Source organism: Cryptomeria japonica, chromosome 8 (assembly GCF_030272615.1).
Source record: "Cryptomeria japonica chromosome 8, Sugi_1.0, whole genome shotgun sequence".
Classification (NCBI taxonomy): Eukaryota; Viridiplantae; Streptophyta; class Pinopsida; order Cupressales; family Cupressaceae; genus Cryptomeria; species Cryptomeria japonica.
Genome location: NC_081412.1, coordinates 465,330,835 through 465,353,930, shown reverse-complemented (window position 1 = coordinate 465,353,930; position 23,096 = coordinate 465,330,835). Strand labels below are relative to the sequence as shown.

General features: G+C 36.2%; 1 protein-coding gene across 1 annotated transcript in view; it reads left to right on the top strand.

Annotated features, from left to right (window-relative positions):
- The window catches only part of LOC131034962 (uncharacterized), a 104,596-nt gene extending 82,453 nt beyond the window's left edge, over positions 1-22,143 (top strand). The window contains exons 5-7 of the mRNA XM_057966579.2: positions 1,050-1,219; positions 1,769-1,899; positions 21,815-22,143. Coding sequence (XP_057822562.1) covers positions 1,050-1,219; positions 1,769-1,899; positions 21,815-21,901 — 388 coding nt within the window. The 3' untranslated portion in view covers positions 21,902-22,143. The remainder of the gene's footprint in view (positions 1-1,049; positions 1,220-1,768; positions 1,900-21,814) is intronic.
- The last annotated feature ends 953 nt before the right edge of the window (positions 22,144-23,096 follow it).

The window sequence follows — 23,096 nt, the reverse complement described above, 5'->3', positions numbered from 1 at the left end:
GAGGGTTTGAGACCAAACAGGTGGCTTCTGCAGATTTCTCCAAGTGTTTTTTTGAATAATATTCACAGTAAAATTGCCATCCATGATGGTGTTGATTGAATTTTTCCCAAGTATCTCCATGTGCATTGCTGCCAGACTTTGGAATAGATTCCTTGTTAAGAGCATAAGCTCTATCACCTGGAGGAAGACCTTGTTGCCACCCAACTTCAGGTTTGACATCTCTGTTTCACATCCTTTCTTTTCTAGTTTCGTTAAGTTACTTTAAGGAAATAATCCTCCAGATTATACAATCAGTGTAATGGACCCAATTATAATCAACTTGCAATTCTTCTCTATCTATCACATGATGGTTTAAATCCTAGGACAAAGTCATAGAAATGAACATATGATTCTGTCAGCACTTATAGTTTGGATTAGCAGAGGAATCTTGTTGGTTATAGGATCACCATGATGACCTTGTTCCTTCATTTGGAGAAACCTCAAGCTTCTCATCTCTTTTATTACTCAAAAGATAGAAAGAAAGTACATTAATTATTGTAAATTGATCATAATATGTCAATTCTATTCAAAAGTAGAGCAAAACTACAATAGCAAATGAAGAAATAGTAAAAAATCTAAAATTAAAAATAGAAATCTATCTACAAAGCAAAAGAGCCTCTGTGTTTTGCTAGGTGATTAGACTGGACAATATGTGCTTATTTTCTAGCCACTGTCTAATGCTTACCGTGGTATATTGATGCATTTAATGTTATATTAATAGACTTCTCCTCTTTATTGGTAAATTCTTTGTATGTGGCCATAGGCCAGCAGGTATGACTTGACTCAGACTTCTGATCTTCTTAAGGGGCTATTTTTATGTTTTAGGCCATTCTTTTGACTTTCAACGTAAAAATCCTTTGTATTTTTGTTCAATTTTGCGTTTCAATTTCAGCAGAAAAGAATTTTTTTTAAACACATCTAGATTCTTATGAGAATCCTGGAAATGAATTTTCTTTACTTGGCCCAGGTTTTGCTATCATGCGAAGGATTATAAATTCATTTTTTGGCAGATGGACTTATGCAGATCCTTCTTGGGCTCGTATAGCTGCACTTGTTCCAGTGGTGAAGGCTTGTGCTGCAGCAGGGGATGAAGTTGCAAAAAGTGTTTTGCTTAAAGCCATCCAGGAGCTTGCCGAAAGCATTAGAGCTGTTGTTCAGAGACTAAATTTGTGTGGGAAAGGTCAGATCTGTCTATGTAATGTTCTTAGAGAATATTTAATAGAAAAACTGGTTTTAAAGTACAACAGGATACCTTTTTCTCAAAGATATCAAATAGGGTTCCAACATAATTCTTATTTCTTGCCATCCTTAACTTTGGGTGTAAGTGAAAGCTAGTATGCATCCCTTTGTCTGAAAAAGAATGGAACACACTGGAAATATATAAACATGTCTATGGTTTAGATTAATGTGAATCTGCTGTTACTAAGTTAGTCATGCTCATCAGTTGCTGAATGAGAATATTAAGGTTTTAGAATGGGATAAAAATGAATTATCATGATGAATGTATGGATGCTTGTGTATGTGTGTACACACACACACACATCTATTTACATACACTTATACATGTGTGTGTATTCTTCTTTTAGTTTGACAATAACATGTTGATGCTGTATCAGTGTCATAGGCTGTCACATGTTTTCAGCTGTTTAACCATATGTTGAGCATTCTTTGTAGTAATTCTATTGCCCTTAACTAATTTTTTTGAAATTTGAAATCGTTTTGACTTCAGATGGAAGAGAGGCTTTTCCACTTGTGATGGTTGGTGGTGTCCTTGAAACTGATAATGGATGGGATATGGGCAAAGAAGTTGTTGGATACATCTCTAAGGAATTTCCTGGCGTTCTTCCAATTCAACCCAAGGTTAGCATGCATATAAAGGCTGGACTTCTAATTGGGTATCACATTAGAATAGTTTGTTTGGATATATCATAATTGAGTGCTAGTTCTAAGAATTGAAAATGCAGATACTCTAGAGTGCTTTGGTTTTCATGTTTTTTTACTTGCATAATGTTTTAGTACATACTGAGCAGTCAGAATTTAACTTTACCAAGAATAGATCACTCACAAAAATGTTTTCTCTTTAGGCTTTTTGCAATTCTATACAGCTTGAGAAAACTTTATCTGCACATACCATTTGTTTTTGTCAAGATCTGCTTATCCATTATATCTTATTTCCTAGCCACCTCCCTTTTGATCAATATTTGGTATGTGATCTTGAAAGTAAAAGGTCTTGTTTTGAAGATTCCCAATAGCAGTGAGTACTAGGAACCATGTTAGATAATTTGGAACAAAATTCTGTATTCCAAAAACTTGTCATTGTTCTGGTGCATTTGCTTTCTATTCTTTCCTATTTTAGAGAATGTGATAGATTTAGTTGTCATGTGCATAAAATTAGCAAGAAGATTTCGCAAAACAATCATTGGACATAAAAGAAGGTGTAATGTCCCCTTCTTAAGAACTTCAGCTTAGTGGACTATTAGCCTAGTCAACAGGTTCCCATAGGTTAATAAGTTAAGGTAAGGGGACTCATGATGGCAATTAATCCAGCAGTTACAGGTGTTTCATTGAGGTCACGCAGGTGAGACGTGTTGTGACCTTTTCACACATCACCCCATTCCAAATGGGGACCCTCCCTTTTTCCTGCTTTCTAGGGTTTTTATTAGTGCCTTGTGACCTTCCTGCATCAATATTGGCAAGTTTGTCAGTTTTGAGCGACTTGTGTTTTGAACATTATGAGTCAATGTGTGCAAGCCATGGTTAGAACAGAGCCTAGATGTCATCATTGTGTCTAGAAAGCCCAAAGGGCGAAGATCGCAATTGATTTAAGCTAATTTGAACAATTTTCTATTTTTGGGAAGTTCTGCTTTTTGGTTTTTCCTATTTTTTAGGAAGTTTCGTTTTTGGCATTTTGAGCACGATCCTTGAAATGGCTATTTTTAGAAAGTTTTTCTTATATTTTAGGGAACCTTGCTTTTTCTATTTTTAGAAAGTGGATCTAGGGTTTGCACTGTTCACACTAAGATACATTGAAATGATCGACAAATTCCTTCTAAAATCCAAGTTTTGACCCAAAAAGCTAATCTCCTAAATTTTAGGAATCTCGAGGAATTCAGTGAATGGTTGAAGCACAGTTTTCAAATTTCAAGGCGATCCGATAAAAATTGCACGAGTTATGGAGATTTCAAGTTTTGATCATGTGGTTCCTGAAGTTCATAAAGTCTGCCCTTGGTCAAGGTTGTGGTTCCTGAGATCCACCAATTCCGCCTTGCCTTGAATTAGCTAAACCCCACCCATGAAGATGGTGCCTAAGGTTGATAAAGTCGGCCTTGAAGGAGATGGTAAGTGGTGCCCAAGATTAATGAAGTCCGCCCTTGCCATGGTGTCAAAAGTTAGTGAAATCCGCCCAAGGGATTTAGAAATGCCATGTGAAAGGTTCCCAAGTTGAACAAAGTGCGCCATGAGTAAAGAGTTGAGGTGCGAGGAAATAAGAAAGTCCACCCTATCATTGCACATGGTGCCTAATGTTAAGAAAGTGCGCCTTGCCTTGCAAAAGAAGGTCACCAATAAGCTGAAGTGCGCCCTACCATGAAGTTGAAAGTGCATGCAGATGTTGAATTCCACCCTCCAAAGGGTCATACATCAGGCCAAGTCCGTCCTATAGATGATGGGGAAAGAGCACAAGTTGAGATGAAGTCTGCCTAAGGTCATGAGCATATGGTTCCTAAGTGTGAAGAAGTCCGCCCTTAGGGAATGTGGTGTGCATGGAAGAGATGAAGTCCGCCCCATGGACATAAGGAATGGTGCACAAGTTTGATAAACTTCGCCTTATTTGGTGCATGAAATCAGTTAAGTCTGCCCTCATTGATCACAAGTTGAACAAAGTCCGCCCTAGCAAGGAGAAACAAGTCAAGGAAAGTCCACCCAAGAGAAGCATACATGCTAAGTGATGTCAGCAAGATCTTCATGAAGTTCGAACTGAAAGAGAATTAGAAAGTTTTTGAAAGGAGACTATTGCAGATATAGTTCGAATTATGAACTGAAAATCAATTTAGAAACTTGCATTTGGAAGATAAGATGAAGTTCGAACTTGCTTAAGTGATGATAAGTTCACTAAAGACCAAATTAGAAACGTTTCCCTGCAGATTCAAAAGACTAAATGACAAGTTAGAAACAAATTTCGAAGGTCTTTTGTGTTTCTAATACAGATTGGAACTTCATTACAAATACATTGTCCATTTTTTCATTCTCACATATGAAGTTCGAAGTTCTGAGCATATTGAGAGCAAGTTTGTGATTTCTTTTTACAGGTTGAAGGTTATTTTTGAAGTGCATTTTGCAGATCGAAAGTGTTTTTGAAGAAGTTTTAAGTATAAGCCTGAGTTTTTAACCTTTTTGTTCATCAAATTATACTCAGATTTTGAGAATTTCTGACTGGTTGGAAACCAAAACCCACTGATTTTTCCGAGTATGGCAGCTTCTTCTCTCATTTTTTTTCTTCATTCTTCGAAGGTGAAAGTTCATCAAGGTTTTAACATGGTTTTGTTTGAAAAGGAATAGTAAATTTCACAGATTAATCTTTTTCTCTTTCTTATTTTCTGCCCTCTAAAGCGAGTTGAAGTAATGTTGAATATAATTTCTTGGACTTAATGTTTCAAAATCTGATTTTGAAGTGAATCAAACCTTAATGATCAAGTGTGGAAAATCCCATTTTGTGACTAAGTGTTGAAAAGAAAGTGAAAACCACAAATTACTTAGCCACCAAACTCACAAACTACGCTTAAAAGTATGGAATTTAACTTAAGTGGGTTTGATTGTTTTGCAGATTTTTTGGAATATCTCGCAGCTAGGATGAAGTTTCAGGTGGATAAAGATTCCCCTCCGGAATCCAAGATGAGGTCCAAGTGGAAGCTGGTCGGAGACACTAACTTGGGACAAATCAACTTGAGGGAATTCAAGAAGCAAATGTATGGCCTAGACAACTTGATGCCTACAACAACTGCAAGAAAGATGATGAGAAATGGAATCGTACAGGCTGCTGGTTTTCTTCTAGTGATGCAGTGTACTGAGTTGGTGGTGGAATGCTTTAAACACTAAAATCCTATAAATCGAGAGATCATAGCACCTGACGGGAGAGTCTTAGCGAACATTAGTGATGTTGCTATCAGGGAAGCTTTCCGCATCCTTGAATATCATAACCCAGTTTACATGACCAAGGAGGAAGCAACACGGTTGTACCAAGAAAATATTGAAGAATATGAGGCCAATATGAACCATTCGTGGTTGGAAAAGCCAAGGAAGGATGCTTCCATGTTACCCAAGGATCTTGTGAGAGCCTATTTCAAGGAAGATATTGGAGACCCGATAGTTTTGTTAAACAGAGTCATGGGTAGTCCACAAGGCACGCCATTTGATCCTTGGATGTACTACTTCATCAACGAAATAACTACTGGAGCGAAGATGATTGATTGGGCAAAAATTATAAGTAATAATCTTGATGACCAACTGAAGAACTTGGAGGAGAACATGACATTTTATATGAGTTCCTATTTGGTGTACTCTCTTGCCCGAACTTACAGATATAGAGGACTCACCTATAGAGGAGAAGTGGGAAATAAGGAGAATCAGTTTTTTGTTTATGATTGCTACCCACAACTGCACTTGGAGGAATAATTTCACTTTAAGAGAGTTAACGATACATTCTTGATGCACAACATCAGGACGCTCCAAGGTGGTCTTCATCAAAGGCTCTCTGAGGAATCTAAAGATTTTGTCAGCAAATTTGAGCATTGGTACATCCAATACCCTAGATTTACTTATCTGAGAATTCAAGGATTCTCTGGACCTCCTTACAAGTTACCTATGTATCCCACCAACAGAGTAGTGTTGCTTGAAGTTGTTAGGCAGCTTGAAAATTATATGATTGTTTAGAGAGAGAAGCAAAAGAAGGCAGGAACGTCTTGTCTCACTATTGGAAATGGATTGGAGACATGTCCATCATCACAGGTTGCCGCTAGTGTTGAAAATGAGCTTTCTTGGTACCCATTCTTCTAGTATAAGGCTAGAAAGGACTTTGACCCTTTTCACCAGATGAAAAAGGTTGATGGAGAGATATTCGAGCATAGACCTGATCTCGAAGACTATTGGGCTAATGCAACTGATAGCTTTGAAATCAGAAAGAGATTGTAGTCCAGACTTCCCCTGAATTTGATTAGAGTAACATAAGTTTTTCGAGTAGTAGATCAGCTTGAAGATGATCCCGAGTTTGAGCAGCCTCACTTTGATAAACTGAGAAATGTGCCCCTTGCCTTGGTTGATTGGTCAGATTCTGAGAGGTCTGATTTGAGCGACCTCATGAGACCAGTGATTGAATATTCAAAACGGTGGGCAATAGAGAAGACAAAGTGTCTTAGATCCAAAGGTATCAATCTCACATATGATCTCATGGGAACCAATGAATCAATGTCTTCAAACCATGGTGTTTCGTCAAGTATTGGACCCAGAAAAGGAAAGAACCCACTTTAAATTCTTCGAGGGGTAAAGGAAAGAAAATAGTTTGAGATGCAAGCAGAAATTATAAATCAGATGAGGGCCATCTGACGTTAAGTGTTTGCATCCACTGCTCCAGTCAGGACTACAACTAATGAACATGGGATGAATGCTGATATAGGAGGTAATGAAGTAAGAGCTCCTTCCCCTTCAGTGGAAGAGATAATGGAAGAACCAGCTCAAGAGCCAAATTCTGGTAGGAATGTAGAAGTTGAAGAACCGAAGCCGGCAAGGGAATTCCTAGATGGTATAGTTACTGGACCAAAGGAAATAGAGGATAAATTTGATGCGAGTGGCATGGAGTAGTCAATCATTCCAGATTGGTTGAGGGAAAGAATAAAGGCTAGGGCTCCTGAGGAAGCTCATTCAGAAGAGAACACAACAACATTCTTGGCTATGGTGAGTAAACTAGTCGAGATAAGACCGCCCAAACCAACTAAGAGGTTCTCTTTAATTCAAAGAGATAGTACAGGATGCAGTATAGTTCAGGTGGTAGTACCTAAGGCAGGGAAAACTCAGGTTAACATCACTCCTGAGGATTATGAAATCACTACTGTGAAGTTGGGTATGCCTACTCAGGCCCAAGAGATCCAAGATTTTGATGATTCTTGCAATGCCCTCAAGGAAAGACTAGCCGAGGAAAAGGAAAAAAAGAAGAAGGTTGAAGATGAGAATGAGCAATGGAAGAGATATGTTCAACATTTGACAAAACCTATAGATCGGGAGGAGGTACCTGTTGCTCCGCCCATACCTCTTCCACAAGAATCATTAAAAGATTATGAAGACAACTTTCAAAGAAGCTAAAGAATGGATTGCTAATACCTCAGAACGTGTTGACATACTCATTGAGAACTTGATATCAGCACGTGACCCCACATCTTCCTTATTGAGCATAATTCAAGACATAGCTGAAGCTTGGGAAGATATTGAGCATATTCAGAGAAGAATCATTCCATATCCGAAAACAATCAAAAGACTGTCTCAGCAGGATCTTATAAACATAAAAGTCATCCAGCCCGGTGACCTATATGATTTCAGCACTTGATACTTTGCCTTGGTTACAAGGGTTGAATCTTTGAGAAAATCCGAGGCTAAGTGTTCAGAAATTGAAAAGACCATTAGAGATATTCAAGACAAGGTCTTCTTTGTGGCAGTTGAGATATTGCAACAGGATGAATACAGTATTTGGAGGGAGTTTGGGAAGAATTCCGACCCATTCAAGAGAAGACCATTCCACGCCTCAGAGCTTTGAAGAAGATTCCTAAGTCCACTTTGATCAGGGAGAATGTTGTGCACAATGGAGATAGATACGATTTCCATGGTTGGTATTCTTCATTAGCCATGAAGAAATCAACTTATGAGAGCGCACAAATGAGTTGTGCAAAGATGAAAGGATCTATTCATGATATTCAGTTGGAGATCCTTGCCTCAATTGAGGAACTATTGGGAGTTGATGTCAGTTAAGCCAGTGGTTTACACTTAACAGAATTAAAAGACAAAATGAAATTCATGTATTTCAATCAGTTGGATTCTTTGAAGAAGAGTCAGATAGATGATTTGGTCTCTTTGTCGATTCATGTTCATAATTTGCAGAAGCTCATGCCTGATTGAGAGAACACTTTGGATGCTTGCTCGAATGCATTAGACGTGATTGATTTATAGCAGAATACCTTACCCAACATTTGCATGGAAGAGTTAGATTCTGTATTGGCTAGATTCTTTTAGTATGCTAGGAGAGAGAGAGATGCAGGGAGGAATCTTCTGGAAGATTCCCTATTTGATGACTAGGTGTCTTTCTATTGGGCCATATGTTGGTGGCTCTATTTTTTATGTAAACCCTAATTAGGACAATTCTAGGGTTTTGTTGTTATGATCTTGGCCCTTGATTAGTTTTAATCTTGGCCATCCATTTTGTATGAGACTCTGTTGGCATTTTAATGATGCTGTGATTGTCATTGATGGACACACACTTGTTTTATGATCACTTCCCTATGTATGAGTTATGCTCAACCGGTAATTGTTCCAACCTGTATTATGAATTATAGTCTTTAGACTATCGGTGTTTTGCAGAAGGTGTTTACCGGTCACAAAGCGGTATGAAGACCCAAAGCGGTATAAAGACCACAAAGCAGTTTGAGAATCCCAAAGCGGTACGAAGGAACAAGGCGGTTGTTGACGTTTTCCCAGTCTTCATTTTGACAAACCGGTAATTAGTAAAATGTATGAACCAGTATTTCTGTGATGAGTTATCATCCATCGACACTTTTGTAGTGATTTTGTCCCGTGTTACCAAATGTGTCTAGATGCATTGAACCTAGGAACTTGCAATGTAATCCTATTGGACCGACATTAAATCAGATTCCTTTATAAGGACATCATGTCTAGGGTTTTAGGAGTTGATAGGGTTTTAGAAGTGTATGAGGTTTTTGTATGTCCGATCACAGAAGAGAAGATTAGGTCTGTGTGAAGAAACAAAGTGTGGAGATACTGAAGACTGAAGTAATGCTAAATGTGCATTAACAATGAGCTATCAAGGATTTAACCAAGCATACTGTGCTAGTATCTAGATCACTCACTTGTTGATTACTCACATCTTCGACAAGTCTGAAACCCTTAACCGGGTAGGCCTGGCAAAGCCTTTATAAATCCTCTAACAAGGTGGTTCACAACTATGGATTTGAAATCCTCTCACAAGGTAGTCTTTAACAGGACTTATCTCCTAACAGAGATCTGGATTCCTAACAGGATCTGTTCTGGTGAAGAACATTGTATGACCTTAACTGGTTTGACCTTAACCGGTCTGGTTACTATTCTGTAGATAGTTACTTGTGAGTTTCATCTCACCGTGGTTTTTCCCATTTGGGTTTCCACGTCAAAATCTCGTGTTATGGTGATTGTGCTCTTATGGGTGAATGCTTTATTTGCTGTTTGGTTTGCATTTGTCTTAACCGGTTTGTTAGTAAATCTGTTATACCGGTTAACTGCTAAACTGTTTAAGAGTTTAAGTTCAGTAATTTTTGGTATACTAATTCACCCCCCCCTCTTAGTATTCATCAGACTCTATATATACCCTATTGCCTCTCATTTGTAAGAGAGAGTTTTTGTAGAATTGTTGGTATATGCTGCAACTTTTGAATATAAATCATTGTTCGATTTAATGGTGATTTTGTCTTTCAAGTGTTGTCTTGCATTCAAAGTTCTCAATTCCTCCAAGTTATATTAGAATTTGCTTTCAATGTTTGTTAGATTGAATGAAAGAATTGTTGAGTATATTTGTGTGGAATCTATTAATCCATACCACTAGCCTCTCGCTGATTGTAAGTGCGCTTTGCGTGGCCAACTAGAAATTTATGCAAACTTAACTTCGATTATTACATATCCATTGTTATGCATCAACTTGGATGGTCTTAATGCTTGATGGTAATAGTTTGAAAATTTATGAAGTATACCTTAGATGATTGCACTAAGCTCGTGTCAAGATCTGTTCGATTTGATGGTGAGACCTTGCCTAGTTTGTTCATCATATCCTACATTCCTAGGCTTAGAATAGATTTCTTGAACCCTATTCCCTTTTGCCTTTTTTTAGAAAGTCTTGTTAGAATTGAGTTCAGAACTACATTGCCAAATCCTAAGTTATCAACACACCCATTCCATATTCATGATAAGCAAAGTTAATTCAAACAATTGTGTAAGTCCCCAAGTGAAAACAACAAATTCACAATTCATTGAGTTACCCACTTGTCAAGACCTAACTGTAGAAACCTTGGAATCATTTTAGTTGATCTTATCCTTAGCATCTGAGGTGATTTTGTTCAAGAGAGGGTAAAGTACTTTGGTATTTTATTCTGAATGTTATGTGCATAAAACACACATCAACAAGCGGCAATCCTTGGATTGGCACAGTAAATAAATATACTAATAAATAAATAATTATTATTATCCTTATCAAAGCAGCGTTGGAGTTTGGATAATGCCATGGTCCCGAATCTAACAAATCAAATCTATCACTAAGACATATCATGATTAGACAGCAAGGATCGTGTTATGTTCCAACCATAATCCATTTTTATTTATGTATGTAATGTTTGGTCATAGTGACCAATAATCCCTGTCTATTGATTTCCTCACAATTTATTAAAGAATTGTCTTGACTATATTTATTGATTAATTATCAACAGCTGTTTATATTATAAATTTAAATAATAAGCAAGTATTTATATGAGATACCTATAATAACTAATAAATAAATATTAACCAAATGATAAATAATAAATAAATATTAAGCATGTGTTAATTAATAAAAGAATATTAATCAAAGTTCCTAAGGGACTAACCTAAGAGTCACGATCTTGTAAAAGAAACAATGATAAGAGGAGGACGCGACTTTACTTTCAATTAAGTCACGTCTCTCCCCAAAGGCAACCAACCCCCAGGCCATTTTAAATATGAGGCTCAATGCTTCTCACATGGCAGGTAATAAGAGGAAAAAAGGCACAGGAAGGGAATTTATGAGAAAAAGAACCAAAAGGGAATTGCTGGGAAAAAAGAAGGAATCGGTGGAAATTATAAGAGACATTGGCAACAAGTACGTGACAATTCCAGGAGAGAGGGAATAAGAACGGCGTATTGACCTAAGTCTGCCAGTATGGTTAAGAAAGGAGCACAGGAAGAATCTTCAGGTCTGCCAGAAAAGGGAAAATAGGAGCAGGCAGAAACTTGTATGTAGAAGACCGATTTTTGTTAGAATATTAAAGTATAGCAGTCAACAAATTATAATTATATTAAATCTTATTGATATATTATTAATGGTAACTGTTGTGTATAGTGTTAATCAAATAGAGGGCATTAATATGATATTAATTTGAGAGAAAAATTAGATAAATAATATTAAAATGATAATTGTGTCAGACTGGACATAAATATATATCTGCACATTAATTCTGGAATACATAATACAATTAAATTCAGGCTGAACAAAATATTGTAATGCTGTAACTCCATATGATGCGAATAATATAAGGAATAATAAATTCAGTATAATGGAATAATGGCAATAAATTGTTAATACTGATACAAAGATACTAACATAAAATATTATTGATAACACAATACAAGGCACTATTGTTACATAATGGAATGTGATAATTATATCAGATATAATGGATTATCATAATGTGATGAATTGAATAAATATAATAAATGATTCATTGTAAATGAGGGACTCTCTTAAGTATGCCACTCCATAGTGGATGCCTAACACCTGCCACATGGAGCCAAGAGGGGTGAAGCATCTGCTCTTGGGCTTAAGAGAGAAGGTGGTTGTGATGAGGGGGAACGGCGATAGAACGCCTCGCTGGGTACACCACTCCATGATGGATGCCTAACACCTGCCATATGGAGCCAAGGGGGATATGGTATTTTGCCCTTGGGCCTAGGAGGGATGGTTTCTTGGACACCCTATCCAACTAATGGACTAAAGGAATTGATTAGTAACTGACTTACAAACTGACTTTATATAATAATCTGATCTCATCTAGGAAATATAATAATCTGATTATATTCAACAATTATAATTCTAACAGTTATTAATATAGCAGATTTGATATCATTTAATATAATTCATATTTCAGTTAAGTATTATTTCATATATGTTCTCTAATTTTGTTGCAGGAAAACAATACACAAAGGTACGCCTATAAATCCCATTTACTTATTTATAGATTTGGCCAAATTTAGGTTAAATTAAAGCGTAACTAACTAGGGGACATTACAGCTTCACAAACATTTACCAATATGTTTTACCCCCCTTTAGAGCATGCTTTTAATTCTACTGAGTGGCACATAGATGCCACATTTTCGTCTACCAAAAGAAACAATCATTGTTGTTGGCATTATCAAACAATCCACGCTATTTCCAAATATAGAGCCTATAAGAGAAATCTCAAGCATCCAACATACATTGAAATTCCATAGAGAAGATCTTAATTTCCATCCCAATCTAGATATGAGTTAATCTCCTATTTTGAACTTTTCTTGCCATGATTGGAGAAATTAGAGGATTCTCTCTTGAATCAAACCTATTACATTAAGTTCCTTCTAAAGAAGGGGGTACAACTCATAGCTTACATTAACACCAACCAATAAATACTCAAATTTAAAAGAACTTTTATGCTTAGCACAATCTCAATTACTCTTAATATATTGTGAGTTTGTGACTAATACAGTTTTCTATTTATCTTGTAGCTTACTTTTGCATTACATGCTGCCTACTTTTTCATCGCATGTAGCCTACTCTTTTGTCCCATATAGCCTACTCTTTCACTTCATGCATGCATGCATCCTCTTGTTCTCATACCCTCACAACCTCTGGAAACTACTTATTTCTCTACTCACCCCTTTGCTTCTTATCCTCTCTCATCCCCTATTGTTCCGACCATTATTTTTTCCTCCCCCTCTTAGTTAGGACCCTTATATCCTAATCCTTTACTATGTTCGACATTGTTGCTGCTAGGATATGTTGTTGTCATTGATGTCAACATATTCCTGCTCCGGTGATTGTAGATTAGTTCATTGTGATTATGGTTTGGTGTATGGAGTATCTTTAGTATCATTATATTCTTTTGTACTGGTGTTGGTGATATGGGAAGCTTAAACGATCATATCATATGGTCCGGTTTTGCAGTATGTTTATCTGATCAGTGTGCTTTGCAGAGTTCAGTATTTCCTTTGGTATATTCCGGTGTGATCAGATCTTGATCCGAGTCTTTGGGATATTGTTTGGGATAGTCTTGTGTATCTTCATTTCAGATGGTTCGTGATATGGTTCTCCGCAAGTTATCTTTCTTCATGACAGTTGTTGTTGTTTGAATGTTCTTGAGCTCCAGACGTTGACAAGTGAAGATTTGATAAGTGTTGTTGGTGCAGCTGTTACTAATGATTCTAACGTGCTTGCTGGTGTTTCTTAGTCGTGCCCTATTTGTCCTGATGATCCACATTGATCGTTGTGCGAGTTTTTGGTGTTTTTGCTGAACCAGTGATGTTCTTCGTGTTATGTGTGTAGTGTGTTGCGGTTGATCTTGGCGTGATTTCCGGTGGTGTTGCGTGTATGGAGATTTGATTTAGGTCCATGTTATGTCATGTAAATCATTATATTGGTCCGGTGGTCGATCTTTGTATCGTGTGATGTAATTTTGTAATTGTGAGTTGAGGGTTTAGTCGTCCTTGTTGTCAAGGTTGATGAATTGTATAAATATGTGATATTGTCATGTAATTTGGGTATCAAGGTTGTGTCTGCATTATCAGAGAGTGGTGCATGTTCGAACAAGGATTCATCTTTCGGTATAGTGTATTGAGGAGAGATTGGTGTTGTAGAGCAGACAATTGTGCTTAACCGAAACTGTCATCAGGCATTTGGAGATGCTATTATTGCAGTTCATTACTTCCAGATTCTAGTTTGAATCTTGTTGTAAGTCAGTGAGACTTCCCTGAGGGTTGTAGCCTTCTGGGTCATTATCTTTTGAGCAGTGAGCTCTAGGCAGTGTGCTTGAATGCATGTGCATTCCCCATTGTAATATTTTCATATACTACTACAGAGTATCATCTTATTGTGGGTAGGTTTCCACAGTGGTTTTTCCCTTAACTAGGTTGTCCATGTCAAAATCTTGGTGTTGTGTGTTGTGCTATCAATTTGCTTATCTTTGTTATTGCTGTAGTTTATCAGATATGTTTTTGTGGTTAAGTTTGTAGATCCGGTGAAAATTGATTCACCTCCCCCACTCTTCCCCCCCCCTCTCAGTTTTCCTCCATTGTTGCTGCTAACATGCTCTCCCTAGCATTGCAATAATTATAATTTAGTTATTCAGTATTACATTGTGTGGATTTATCCCACATGCATTACATGAAGCTGTGATAATTTAATGAGTTCGAATTAAGTGGGTAGATTTATCCCACATTGGTTGCAACTCAAAAGTTGCTCCTTTCGAGGCCTTTATATTGTTGTTGTAATAAAAGATCATCTTGGATTATATTTTGTATAGAGCTTTTCTCTAAAAGATGTTAAATATCCCTTGAATACTGGGGTGTGGTATGTCTTTGTCTAGTCATATTGAGTCTTTGCTAGTGCCCCAAGTATGTAGCCGCCATATATCCTAGATCATTTTGATTACCCCATGATTTCTCCAATTTTTACTTAATAACTCTACACCCATTGTAGCCACATAGTCACTTTCGAACTTGAGACAACATCTAGAGCCACTCGTTCCTAGCCCCGTGCCTGAAATCCTAGGTTCATCACATCAAAACACTATTTTAGTGTGGCATGGATCTCAATGCATAAAATTGGGGTATAAATTTAAACATGCTCTTAAAAAGATTCTATTTCAAAAATCATTAAGGAGACCACTTTAATTATCCAAATTCATTTCCAAAATGTGAATTTCAAAATTTAGTTTTCAAAGGAAAAACCATAAAATATTTCCTAACTCCATTGATGAATGTTTGACATATCAAAATTGAAAATATATCATTTCGATCCTATGGTGAACATCACTCTTTTGAAGTCAATTTCACATTCCTTAGTTTTGGAAAAAAATATGTCAAAGGGCACCAAATGAACTTATTGAAAATTTAAAAGCATGAATTAAGTTCAACTTAAATATATGGAAATTTCAAATTATTCTCTAATAGAAAAAGGGTGTCACTAGGGTTGAGCAAGGTTTTGCAACTTCTTGGGAGGCGTTTGGACTTGCTTCAGTCATTTCTATTCATCACACAGCCTTTGGACAGTTTCTTGGAGTGTGGCATCCCATTTCTACATAGCCAGTTTGCAGATTTCAGTGCCAGATCAGACATCTTCATTGCTGCAATTTATGGGTGTGCTTGAAATACATTTGTAATGTCATTTCATGAACTGGGTTCATATTTTTTAGATATATCGTATCTACAGTTCTGAATTTAAATCTGAGTTATTTCGGCGTTGTGGATTTCCTAAATCTAGTAAATTTCTGAGTTATTTAATTGCTCCAAGTATTTCTATAATAATACAAATTTTCTGCACTCTTCTTTCTTCTATAAACAATTGCAAGTCAGAAACAAAAAATGCAAAGAAAAAGCAAGGCAGAACAGGGCTGCATATTACAAATTCTATGAGTGCAACTATAGGCCACACTACACAGATCAAGATTCATGAATTCTTAGAGATCTACATTGGACTTCATGCCTCATGGGAGAAAACCTTGCTTTGATACCAATTGATGCAGGTCTAGATCTGAAAATCCACTTAAGGATTGTCAAACCACACAATGCCACAACAAAACACATCAAATTGTGGAATACATAGACAAAATTGAAGCATGTACAAGTTCTGATAGATTCAATACATAAAAGAAGGTGCAAAGATGAGCAATAGTAGGTTAGAATGATCTCTTTAAAATTTACAAACTGGGAAAGTCAAACCATCAAGGCTTGAGAGATGCATTACAATGACAAAGGGATTTACACTCATACTGATCCAGAACCCTTAGAACCCTTTGCGATCCCCAGTGACTTGTGACCAACCTCTGAATGAACAAAGTGTTATGTTGGTGTCAACATGATTCTTCCCTCTAATTTATCTAGCTCAGCCAATGAAAATTCTGGAATCAAATTTGTGTTACTGTGGTGATGATCCAATTATCCAACAACTCTAAGGTGTGAGATCTAAGGGTATGCGTCCAAGATATGAAATGTGAAAATAAGTTCAAGGTACACACAAGTATTCCTTCTTTGGAGGAAACTTGAAATCTTTAAGGAATTTGGATGTCTAGTGAAATCTTAATGAGACAACAAATGGATTCATCTATGGTGAGGTCCTCTACATGAACTAAGCTACAAATATCATTTGGCTTTTACTGCACAACTTAGATTGTTTAGTTGGGTGAAAAAACATGTGACAAGGAACTCTTTCAATTGGCATGGCAAGAAAGCCACAACACCATTCCTTTGTGTTAATGCACAATCATCCAAAGATCTTCAGAAACCAACTGTCGAAAATGAAAACTATAACTCATAATGCGGACACCTAACCTGCAAAACAAAAGAGGCAAAGAACAAAAGGCGACATCTTGCATTTTGCTAGATACAAGATTTGTGTCAACTAGGGATGCTTCTTGCGTGCATACCTAACTTTCTGTCTATACAGATATGGATTAGACAGGTTCAAAGATTGATAAAAATCTATTTCAATATATACATTCAAGTTTAGATTTGGTGTAATTTCATTGTTTAACAAGAAACAGTCTACAGTTTGATTGAAGTTGCAATTTACATAAGAATAGTTGGAAGACATGAATTTCAAACAATCTGTAGCAATTCTAATGAATGTAACAATCTTAATAACATTAAATTGATGAAGAGTTAGCTAAGAACATAAAAGTCTAGTGTCTTAGTTTGGTTCGAGAAAGGAGAGCTAGCTAATTTATTGATAGACGTTCAATAAAGATAAATTTGAAGAATTTAAATAAGTGTTGGGTTTAAATAAGTGTGTTATGTAGAAAGGGAAATTGTCCGTTATGTAATGCTGACTAGAAGATAAATAGTAGTTATTTAATCAACTACTTGATGTAACTTACCATTACAAGTACCATATAACGACAGACTTAGTGCATCACTATAGTACATATCTATACACTTTGGGCCTTTTTATTAGGGGACAATAAATTAGTTGTGGAACTCAACGTCTTATAATTAGCAATTAGTCAAAACTCAGATGAATTAAGATTGGCAACTGCTGAATAATTAAGCAAAATAGATTCTTATTTCAAGTGAGAGCTTATACAATTTGAGAAAACTCTGCAAGGGAGATATATGCCCTCTACACTTCTTATATGCTTTGAATTCGGCTATTATATAAGTTTATAATACAAGACATTAAAAAATTACTAAAAATAATAAATTAGGGTTCTTGGTGAGAATCTTAAACTTAAAGTCATCTTACACAGCAGTGACCTATGTCCATGGATATCAGAAAACTAAAAGCATTTGCTATGGGTAGTTAAGTTTGGTACCCCTAGCTGGCAGTGTCATAACTCCTACAGTCCTACCCTATTACTCAAAATTCAAAGGTAGCACATGTATTGGAAGGATTATGCCATGAATTAGCAATCTAGGTTGGATTGTGGCATAAGGCCTTTCAATGGCTGCATTGCCAAATTCTGCTTTGGGGTGCCCCAAAAACGCAAAATATGAAAACATAGAGAACACTATTTTTTTTTTTTCAAAGTTCTCCGCAAAACTGCCTCTTAGAAGACCTGAGATTGTTTTTTGTCTCAGTTATCATTTTTGATGTCTTGTTAGTGGGCTTTTGTAACATGCAAATTCCTAGGATTTGATTCACTAACATATATAGTTACAATTAAAAATTAAGCAACAAGAACTCATCCTCAATTTTAAACTTAGAATCATTCTTGTGTTTACGCATCTCAAAGACTAGGACACTTTTCTTTTACTGGAGATGGGTATGATATGTCCCTAGTCACAAGAGACATTCTGGCCTCTTCATAGGAGACGTCCCAACTGTGTCATTAGGCATCCCCACTTTAAAAAAACCTTTATTTCCACAATTTTCTTGTTTGTATGTTTTGAGCCTCCCATCTATATATCAAACATTAAACTAAAACACTATAAATTATCTTTAACTTAAGGTTTTACTTTTCATTTCAAAATTTTCTGTCAAACGTATTCAATGGGACGTTGTATGCGTGCTCCAATATTTATAGAATGCATCTGCGCCTTACATGTTTTGAAATTTAAGCAAGGTCTTGTTTTATATACCCCCCTTCATATGTGCCATGCACCATATAACTTTTGTAATTGTTTTGTGTTTTGAATTTTTTAGTTTTCGAACTTTGTTATAGTTTAGTTTTTGAATTGTTAGGTTCACTTTGGTAAATTAGTTATGATTTTCTCTTCCTGTTGAATTTGACATCTTTCCAAGTTTCAATTTTTTTTTCACTTTTTATATATTTCACACTTTAATTTTGGCCGTGTTTAATTTTTGGTATCTCCAAGTACTTGTCTCCTATTTTTTCAAAAAGGGCGAACTGGTGCCAATGCCCATTTCCTTTACCAGTACTAGTCTCATGACAACTATGAGTAATACTATCAACTTCACTAGTCACCTTTCCTCTATACATGTCTCACTTGATCTCACAAAGATCCTTGCACCATTAATATTGCTAAAATTTTATAGATTTTGGATAGAGCATCTCTATCCATATTTTCTATACCTTCTAGATGATTTGGTCTATATTTGTAAAATAGCATGATCTATATATAATCTAGATAATTTGTCAGTTCTTTTTCTTCTTTATTTCAAGCAATGCTTTAGCCTTAATTGTATATCAATGACTATAGTTTTTGTTCAAGGATATGATGCCTTCATTTGATTACAATTATTTGTAGGATACCTTGAGGGATGTGTCCTTGGGGTTTTTAGTCTGTCCTTAGTAATGGGGGTGTTTTGGGAGTTTGGATGGGGAGATGCCCAGACGTCTCCCAAGGAGACGTCTCCACGTCCCCTTGGGAGACACGGAGACGTCTCCTTGTCTCCAGCGGCGCTTGGGTGGCGTCGGCGGGATGTCGGGGGGACGTCGCGTCCCCATCCCCCCATCTTGGAGACGTCCCCGTCTCCGAGACGTGGCCAAAAAGGGGGGGGGACGCGTTCCCGTGGAACACTGCTTTAAAAAGAGCATTTCTCTAGAACAAACAAAACCAAAGGGCTTCAACAAAAATGGGTTTTGATACCCAAATTAAGCGACACTACTAAAAGGAGACCCCAACAACAAAGGAAAGCATAATGCCCTTTAAAAAAAAGAAAGTTATATATAATGCACGTGTTTTGGTAAATAAAATTAGGGTTCCCACCATAGAAGGAAGAAACCGCTAATTTTATTGCTTGTGGACCAAAACATTCAAAAGAGGGTGCCAATCCAATAGATCTAGTCATGAACCAACAAGGATTAGGACTGAGAACTCTAATTGGATTGGGGTTTTTGAGGATGGAATTAATAAATCCTCTTTTGTAAGTTGAATTGCTGAAATTAGGGTAAAAGTGCTGGAAATTGAAGTAGAAATGTATAAACACTAAGGTATTGTTGTAGGATTGAGCCATGAACCTGGATTTGAGCAATGTAAGCAGATTCGGACTTGCTCCCCGAAAGGGCCCCTAAAATGTCAGGACTGTGCTGGTGGTCACCTTGGTCCTCCGAAATTTTCGCACTCCAATGGGGGATCAATTCGTCACTGTAAATAATGCTTATTCTGAAGATCGCAGCTCCGTACCTGTTTCCTGCACAGAGAAAGAAAGGGAAATAGGTTGGGAATAGGGGTTTGCCCAAGTCAAACCCCGGTTTTGGAATTAACCATGAAATAGAAATGAAAAATAATTGAATTGCAGTAATGGAAAGGTTCTCCTTTTGAGGGAGATGCTGAATAATGATTGAAAACACAAATGATATTACCTCCTTGTGAAGTTTCATTTGTCTCCACACAGAATTAGGGTTTCGTGAAGTCTTCAATAACATGGAACATGAATGTCAACTCCAATGCTTGAATCTTGATCTTATTGCTGCTCTAATGCTTGAAGGAATAGTGATTGCTTTCTCACTTGAATTTGAATGCTTGATTGCTTGATTGCTTGAATTGATTGACCAATATGATTGTCGGGTGATCAAATGAGAGAGGAAAGCCTCCTTTTATACTTGCCAGTCAAAAAACATATTAATTTTCCCACATGAGCCGACACGGGGCTGGATTTCTCACTCAATTTTTGAAATGACCAAGGGTCCCAAAGTCAGATCCTAATTGGGAGGATCAAGGCGCCATGCCTTGGTCAGATGCAACTATTCTAGCTCCAAAAACATTCGTGTTATTGACACCCCCGAAAAATTGCAGCCGCCGCTTTCGCGATCAATGGTCTGTAATGCACCCGTAACTGCATGTTATGCGACTTTGCGCGGTACATTAGTGCGTTTTTGGAGCCAGAATAGCCGTCGCCCGCCCCGGTCCTACCCAATTTTGGGGCCAAGACAAAGGATTTAAATGATGCATGAGGTCAATATGGAATCAAATTTGCATGACATGAGCAGAATCGGGTCCTCATCAGGCCTAGGGGCACAAACGCTACAGTGAGGACCCAAATGCGGTCAAAATTGTAAGGGAGTACAATTTAGGATGCTACAGCACAATTTGAGGCTATACTTTATTGGGCTGTTGAATATTTTGTCATTAGTAGAGGTTGGATTTTTTTTTCAAAAAATACGAATTCTTAGCAGTTATATGCTTTGTTGTGGAGGAAACACCGTTTTGGGAGTCATGATTAGAAATCAAACAATTCATCAACAGTTTGCGAATTCACATCAAATGATATAGGTTGAAAAGTGTTTTAGAGGATGAGAATAACAATGATTCATTTGTGTCGTAGATAAACTAGAAGATGAATGGATAGATTTTGTAGTTATAAAATTCAATTTTGCCTCTCTCAAGATTCAGTTTGATAAATATATCTAGAAATAGTCAATGCTTTTAATATCCAACTACCCTAATGAAGTTCCCCAGCTTGAATGTGTTATGTATGACAAACCAAATAAAACAATTATTTTAATGTGTTATGTGGGGATGCATCCCTTGTGTTCTGAGGCTGTCCCAAATGTTCTGGAGAAATTTTATCTGTTCTTTTCTTCCACAAATCCAAGATGTCTCAAAAGTTGTTGGCTATCTTCAATATTTAAGATATTATACTAATAACATTGGGTGTCATGTGTGATATGTTAATTTGGCATTCAATTTTTTCATGCTCTAATCATGCAAAGATTTTCATCCTGTCACATCAAAATAACATCTGTACATTTTTCAAATTTCTCATGTTTTTACTTTTGATATTTTGTCAAATATGCTAGTCTTATAGACTTCTATAATCTAGCATTAAAGATACTCTTAATTGTAGAACACAATAGTGTAGGTAAGGACGGTGGTATATTATCGACTCATGCAAACAAATGCATTTGGGCTATTGCTATGGTAGGCTGTAACATGAAACATCTGTGTTTTCTAGATCGACTTTTCATGACAGTATTTTTGGATTTGCATGGATATAGAATATGAATTGAAAAATGAATATCCTTTGCACGGGTCAAAGCCAATGTATAATCTTTCTTCACTCAAGTGAATGGAAACTTGACTGGCTATTTTGCAGGTTGAGCCAGCTGTCGGTGCAGCAATGTTAGCATGGAATTGTTATCTCAAGGAAAGGCTAGAAAATAGTACACCAAAACTCAAATGATACAAGATCATTAATTAGAAGGTTGTAACACTAATTTATAACTTAAGAAATTGATATTGAATAAAATTAATGTCAAATCTATTGCTCTCAAAGGTAATTAGTGATATTTTTTAGTTGATAATGTTACTCATTTTTTGGTCTTGTGAGAATGGCATTCGTGACATTCTGATTTTTAGCTGAAAAATTGTGACAAATTGTAAATTTTTTACATCCTTTTTAACTTCATGATCTTTGAAGTTCTATTTTTTTTATCATTTATAATTTTAGTTTTCTTTATAGTTCTATTTATGAGCATTTTAATTTATTATATATAAAACTAAAGCTGTATCACAGTAAAAAATTAAATTAAGCCATATAAATACTATCTCAGTAAATGGCAGGCAAGATTCACTCTGATTATACATGAGATGGATTAAATTGACTTATGCACAAGAGAATGTCACATGTAATAGATGTAAACTTAGTCTTACTTTCTTAAATATAAATAAATGGCACAACTATTCTATTTGATAATGCCTAGATAAGTATGGTGCATTTCGGATTTTTTTTAATTTCTAGGAGATTCCGTTTTACAAACTTACAAGACAATCAATAAAGAAAATAAATAAATTAAGCACTGCACTTTTCCTGTCTATTTTGACAAAATCCATAGTAAGTTTAAATTTGCGATTAGCTATCTCAATTGAATTTCAAGGAATTAGATTTGAAGGTTGTACTTACATCCTGTTTTACACGATAATTTTATGCAATTTATCATAATGAGCAACATGTGATTTAACATAAAATAATTATACATTCGAGTACAATTTTGTTGCTAAACCTATGCTAACTAGAAAATGTATTATAAGATGTACAGGTATTGACAAGTCTGAATAAAATTCTATCCAACTATGTAGAGGGAAGCTTCACTTAAAGAAACAAGATAAAATCTAGCTAAAAGCACACTAATATAATCTAGTTAATCCATTACAAAGCATTGAAAAATGCATGTCAGTACACCTATCCTAGAAGCAAATGATTACTATTATCCCACACTATACTAATTCATGAAGACAACTTAACTACAATGCTTACACACTAGGAAAAACATGTTATCAAACATATTGGTTATGCCTCAACGGTTCATATTCTCTTGCGTCCTTTAAATAAACAAATTTGCAGAGATGGCATTTAATGTTGAAGGCTCGTGTATTCT